The sequence below is a fragment of the Leptidea sinapis genome, chromosome 19, assembly GCF_905404315.1.
Source record: "Leptidea sinapis chromosome 19, ilLepSina1.1, whole genome shotgun sequence".
In the NCBI taxonomy this organism is placed as follows: Eukaryota; Metazoa; Arthropoda; class Insecta; order Lepidoptera; family Pieridae; genus Leptidea; species Leptidea sinapis.
Window position 1 is genome coordinate 4822006 of NC_066283.1, and position 7374 is coordinate 4829379.

Here is a 7374-nt window from a genome sequence, read left to right on the forward strand (position 1 = left end):
TTTTGTAGGGATATTCATTCGATGGCCAATTTTCTTTCACGTACTTATATACGTTGATCACCATATTTTTCTCATTAGCCGTAAAGCTCTTCACCTGTAAAAATCATCATCACTTCATAGGTAGCCAGGTACTTAATTATTAAAATCTGTGATCAGCGCCATCTATCGAAAACCGGTGTAGGTACTAGATGACGTTTAATCTAGTATTATTTATTTTTAATTTGAACTTAGATGGGGTGTCTGTGGTTCAACGCCATCTAATAAGGTTTAGGAAACTAGCGTACATTAGCCACAACAGTTCTTATTGCAAAATAAAATAATTTTCAAAAGTAACGCTTTGTGGCCGACAGAAAAATACAGTGTTAATTGTTGCCTTATTTGTAAGCAGACAAAGTATGTTTTGATTTAAATGAGAAAATCGTTAATATGTCATTTGATGAGTAGATTTTACACTCCATATTTTTTTCATACCAGGCGCGTTATATGAAAATCGATTCTTAACTCCAAAAAATGGGCTATCTCAGACAGTTCATCCATAGCCAGTGTTAATCAATCAAGCAGTCATAACAAGTGCCAAGTCAAATCAGGCCAAGAGCAAGTCACAACTATTTAAGTTATCAGTCAAGTCACAATCAGTCTCTAAGTCACGAGGTTATAATCCGGGTTAATCACGTCACATCAGTCCAATTCCTACAATTTTTATCAATGTCATTCATAATGCTAATTATTTTGTATTAATAATTCCTTAGTATACGTTTATTTATTTAATAGGTTTTAGAAAGTAGGTTAAGATAGGAATCACATCACATTAGTGAATTTGCTCGAAACTGTCATAACCATAATGTTAACAGACAAATTTATAATGCGTACTACTCGGCTAAGACAAGTTTGTATTACCCCCTTATTCATAATAGTCTGCTAACTAAGTCTTTTCTGGGCCGATGTATATGCTTTACAACAAGATCCCAGAAAATATTCAAAACAAAAGTATTACGTCATTCAAAAGAATATATATAACATAAATGACTTCCTTCATGTTACCACAGATTGGGGATGGAGTGGCCGCCCTCAGGCTATTAAAGAATAAGTTTAATTGTACAATAATACTTTGCAAACATATTTTTTCGATGAAAAAAAAAAGGCCGCTGAGTTTGTTACGCCCATTCTTCTCAGATCTGAGGCATTCGTTTTGGAATGGGTGGTAGTTTTTGAAGTTTTTGACTTTCATTAAGTGATGTCACATCCTATTTGAATAAAAATATTTGAATTTGAATTAAATAAGTATTTTATAAATTTGGCGCTTGAACTGAATCTCGCTTAAATGAAAAATATGAGCACAAATAAATTGTTTGTTTTAAGAGTCAACTAATTATTGCATTGCCTATTGCTGCATTAATGTGATATTTTTACGAGTAAAATAGTTCACGACCTCCCTGTGTACCGATATAGACTGTTTTTGGTTTATACCAATATCATTTGGTCGGTTAATTCAGTACATTATATCTATATAATAAAATTCTTTATTTCGACCGAGAAAGGATCATAATGTGTTAGTAACAAACTAACTTTAAACCTAGCATTAATATAAGATATCTTCAAATGTAAGCCTTCCTAAAAGGCAGAAAAGTTCTCCAAGGGCGACAACGTACCGGAAGACGCAGTGTTGGCAGATCCCCACAAAATGGACCAACCATCTCGTTAAGATCGCCGGAATACGTTGGATGAGGGCTACTATTCGACTTATTTGTAGCCTTTCAGAATTCTGGAAAATCATATTGTGAGTAATTTTAGCTCCACTTTAAGCGCAAATTCAAATTTGTTATTTATAATTCTGTTCAATAACATGCAATATAGAAGTTTGCGTCTGGACTGAAGGGTGAGTATTTTATATTTTTTGCGTAGCAATTGTGTGTAAGAAATAAAATAATTGCCATAACATCCGTTTCAACACTTGGATCTTAAGAATTTACGTTTAGTATAGTTTGAACAGCATATTCCAATGTGAGAGAATAGTCAATTCAACATTACAAAGAGATTAATTATAATCTATATTATATTTCTCTTTCGAAACGTTGATAACATTTTTTCTTATCTTAAATCTTAAAATATTTTAGTTAGTGGTTTAAGATTCACAGTATTTTCCACGTACCACTATACACACTCACATGCGATCAAATGTTTTAGTTATCTACAGTGTTGCTACCATGTGGACGAATATTTTGTAATAGGTGGTAACTCTGGCATTTGCATCGAGACAGCAAAATATTTAGCAAAGCGAGGCGCCAGGGTAATAATTGCAGACATTAACAACGCCAAAACAACTGTTGCTAATATTATTCAGTCCACTGATAATCAAATCAAAATCAGTTTATTCACGTAGGTCACGGAAATGACACTTATGAATGTCAAAAGAATCCAAACGTACAATACATTCATATAGATCTATCTAAATTCAGCAGTATACGATTGTTTGCTGATAAATTTAACAAGACTGTGGATCAATTAGATATTCTTGTAAATAATGCGGGTTGCTATACGTTTAAGAAATACACAACAGAAGACGGGATGGATTTAATAATGCAAGTCAACAACCTCGGACCGTTTCTTATGACAAAATTATTCATGGAGAAATTATTGCGCCATGTTTAGAGAAATATTCCGGAAGCTACTACTCCAACTGTGAACTCCAGAATAAAGCAAAACTACGGAATGAGAAGTATCTAGTGGAAAAGCTTTGGGTGCAGAAAAATTTGTTTCTGAATAATTACGAAGTTTCCAATAAACCTCGTGTTAAAACTAGTTGGATATAACGTTAAATATGGTTACTGTAAGTTATTTTTTTTATACTTGCTAAGCTTATTCACAAAAAGTATTAGGCATGTCAAAACAAATCAATTATAATTTATTCGACATGGTCAAAGAGGCCATACACTTATAATTCAGTCATTGACATTTCATTACATAATATGGCAATTATTCATACAACAAGAAGGTACTTCAAAATTTACCGGGTCAGCACTTATAATTACATAAATATAATAATATAAAGTCCCGATTGTTACTCATAATTACAGAAACCTAAATATTATCTTATCTTACCTCAAACTATAATAATCAACACACTCAAAGTTGCAAATTATTATTTATTTAAATTAAATGTTTCGCTCGTTCTAAAAATACACGTTATGCAATAAATTCTTCAGTTTTCTACAGTGTTGATACGATGTGGACGAATATTTTGCTTTCCGTTCTAATTATAATTTTTGCGGTTTACTTTTGTTGCTGTGTGAGTGCTGCACTTATTCGGTTTATACTTGAGCCTACCATCGCTTTGTGTAATTGTAACACTAGGCTAGATGGCAAAACAGCTGGAATTGGCTTCGAGACGGCAAAAGATTTAGCAAATCGAGGGGCCAGGGTAATAATTGCAGACATTAACAACGCTGAAACATCTGTTACTAATATTATTCAGTCCACTGATAATCCAAACGTACAATACATACACGTAGATCTATCTTAATTCAAAAGTATACGAATGTTTGCTGATAAATTTAACAACACTGTGGATCAATTAGATATTCTTGTAAATAATGCGGGATGTCTTATGATTAAGAAATACACAACAGACGATGGGATGGTTTTGACAATGCAAGTCAACTACCTCGGACCGTTTCTTATGACAAAATTAATCATGGAGAAATTATTTAAATCACCTTAATGTAGAATCGTTAATGTAACTTCAGGTGTTTATACAAAAGCGAGTGTGGATTTTGAAGATTTGTCGGGAAGTCGGACGAGGAATTTCTTTTTTAGATACGCGAATAGTAAACTGTGTGTATCTTTGTGGACCAAGGCATTGGCGAGACATTTTCCATCGAATATATCAGCGTTTTATGTGCATCCAGGAATGGTGATATCAAATATACTGTTGGATCGAAAGTCAGTTGGCGGTCGATTTATCAAAGCTACTTTGTTTCGTTATTACAGAAACTGTTTCGAAGGTGCACAAACAACAATACACTGCTGTGTTGCACCATGTTTAGAGAAATACTCTGGAAGCTACTTCTCCAACTGTGAACTCCAGGATAAAGCAAACCTACAGAACGAGGAGGATCTAGTGGAAAAGCTTTGGGTGCAGACAAATTTGTTTCTGAACAATTACGAAGAGTTCAATCAAACTTGAGAAAGTGTTAAAAACAGTTACCTAAATACGTAAAATATCTTTACTGTAAGTTATTTTTTCATACTTGCTAAGCTAATACACAAAAAATATTAACCATGTATAATTAAATCAATTATAATTTATTCGTCATGATCAAGGTCATGTCTTTTATAAACGGCCATATAATTACATTCAATGTATTTTGTAGAGATAGTGATTACCATAGTCAATTAATATTTTACAATACATATACAGACTGCATCAAAACTGACCGTTTTTGATACTTTAAATATAATAAAAAATACAAGCAGTATGCATTGTAGGATAGGTACGTTTTTATTATCTTATTTGAAACTAAATTATTGTTAGAGTAACTTATTTTCTTTTGAATGCACAATTTTTTGAAGGGATATTTTTTTTTCATTTGTTTATCAGTCGGAGGCTCCTTTGCACAGGATGCCGGCTAGATTATGGGTACTGCAACGGCGCCTATTTCTGCCGTGAAGCAGTAACGTGTAAACATTACCTACTGTGTTTCGTTCTGAAGGGTGCCGGAGCTAGTGAAATTACTGGTCAAATGAGACTTAACTTTTTGAAGTGAAACTTTTTTAGGCGCATGAGGGTAATTTATTTACAAATGAAACGGAAAAGAACGTCACGGGAATTTGAGACCTTTTTTGTTCAAGGGAGAGAGCGATTGACACCGATTGAGGAAGAGTATTTCTTACTCTCGGGCTTCCCTACTAGCCATGTATCGTCCAGGTTTAGCGCGCGGCCGCTAGTAAGTAGAACATCTTGGAACCTTAGATTTTCAAAAATATTACTTTTTAGGACTATAGCGCATTAATGTTAAGAGTTTTAAAGGAGAATAACCAAATTGGTACTTGTACATTTATCAATATTAAAGATTATAGTAGGATTTATTACGGATACAATGAGATAAAATGAGGAGTTGTTGCTAGTGGACAAAGTCTACAAATATTATTTAAAGCTATGAAATAGTTTTTATGAGAAACGAGTTACTAATCGATTTTGTCATTACAAAGAGAAATACTTACAGAAATATGTCAAATACAACTTATCCACATGAACGATATTCTAGTAATTTTTTTGTATTCAGTTTCCTAAAGTATCAGCTACCGTATTCATAAAGGTATTCATTTTATACTAGCTGACCCAACAGACGTTGTTCTGTACGAAGTAAATAATACACATTTTTTATTGTCAAAAATATTTCAAATATTTCATAACATCAAGAATTATTTCGTAAAATATGCTTCCTGTTGTTATAATGAAATTGTTTCACAGCAGAACTGTCAAACCGTGCGTCAATAAATTATCTCATAGAAAATATGTCCATACAAAACAAATATTGGAATTAAAAATAATTATGGGTCTCAAATCAAAATAAAAACTATCCTATCTCTCAAGTTGGTCTAAACTGCACTCGATGAAGATGATGCACCCCATTAAAATCCATTCATTAGTTTACGAGTCCATCGCGGACAAACAACGTGTCACGTAATTTATAATATTAAGATTGTTTTTCCGTTTTCGATTCGATGTGGCTGATAGTAAAATCTCAAATCGATATCATCTGTCGGCTGTCAATGTAACTTCTGTCATAGTTTTTGACTTTGACATAAAAGATTTTATTAACTTGTGATTTGCGAACGCTTCTTAGATGCATTGGTGTTACAGTTTTTTATAAATTTTATGAGTAAAAGTAGAATGTGAGGATATTAACTAATAAAATTATTAAAATTAATATTGTTTCCTTCTCATTCTTTTTAAGATTTCTCTTGATAAGGGATTCTGACGAACTGAGAACCTCTTCCTTTTGTTGAAGCTAGTTAAAAAAGGTCTTTATGAAACTACTTAGGAAAACCTTTATCAACGGATGAAATTTTTCTTTCAGTTACGTAACAGTCATGTGTAAGCAATATAATAATTTCCATAGCATCTGTAACTATTGAGACCCATTAGTCTCAAGAATTAACATGTTTGGCACTTCCTTTTATTGTATGTATTAAAATGTGTGTTGCTAACACAAATTTTAATACATACTAAAAAATAGCAAAATAGCAATGGAATATTGCAATTGTGAGCGTACAAGGGTTTAGTATAATTGTAAAAAGTAAACGACTTCTAAAAGTTTTATGATAAATCCATACGTACATGGCCGTTGGGCCAGTAAAGTCCTCGAATGGCGACCATGTACCGGAAGACGCAGTGTTGGTAGGCCCCCCACAAGATGGACTGACGAGCTGGTCAAGATCGCCGGAATACGTTGGATGAGGGCAGCGCAGCACCGATCGTCGTGGATATCTTTGCGAGAGGCCTTTGTCCAGCAGTGGACGTCTTCCGGCTGATGATGATGATGATACAAACATTTAGTGTCTTAGTCAGTAGTATGCAAAGAAGTGTCAATATCAAGATTTACATGTAATTAACTGTTCAAAATAAGTCGTATGTATGTCCATAACAGATTATACTCTAGTCAACGGAACATTACAGAATGGATAATTATAATCTGCATTACACTTCCTTTTCGAAATTAGATAAATATTATCTTGCCTTACTTCGAATTAAAATAAACTGCGTACTGATTATTATTAATTATTATTTGTTTAAAATTGGTGACTGTTTATGTTTTGTTTGAATTTTAAATGTCACATGTTTTTAGTTAAAAATATACGAGAGCATTTGTATCATATCACAGTGTTTTTCACGTTCCAAAAATACACACTTGTATTTATTAAAAAATACACAGTTTTAAATATCTCATTCAATTCGCTACAGCTGTACGCAATACACATTTTATTTTTAACCATGTGCTTTGGGGGCCCGGTGACTTGTAGCACAGGTATTTTGTTACCTATTTCAAGCGCTGGTCTCTCACAATTATAACAATGTATCTATATAGATTTTAATAAACTGGGTATTGTAAGTTTTTATTGTGAGAGAAAATAAATATATTTTGATTAGATTTGATTTGATATTATCTCTTCCAATGGCCACAGCTTTACGCAATATACGTTTAATTATCTCATTCAATTGGCCACAGCTGTACGCGATACACTTTTAATTTTCTTATTCAATTGGCCACAGCTGTATGCAATACACTTTTAATTATCTCTTCCATTGGCTACAGCTTTATGAAATACACGTTTAATTATCTCTTCTAATGGCCACAACTGTACGCAATACAC

At 33.0% G+C, this 7374-nt stretch overlaps 1 protein-coding gene across 1 annotated transcript; it reads left to right on the plus strand.

The window, feature by feature from the left end:
* Positions 1-3220: 3220 nt before the first annotated feature.
* LOC126969688 (retinol dehydrogenase 11-like) lies at positions 3221-7151 on the plus strand. Its single transcript, XM_050815235.1, has 2 exons — positions 3221-3512; positions 3717-7151. The coding sequence occupies exons 1-2, from the start codon at positions 3224-3226 to the stop codon at positions 4181-4183; spliced, it is 756 nt and encodes a 251-aa protein (XP_050671192.1). The 5' UTR covers positions 3221-3223; the 3' UTR covers positions 4184-7151.
* Positions 7152-7374: the final 223 nt, after the last annotated feature.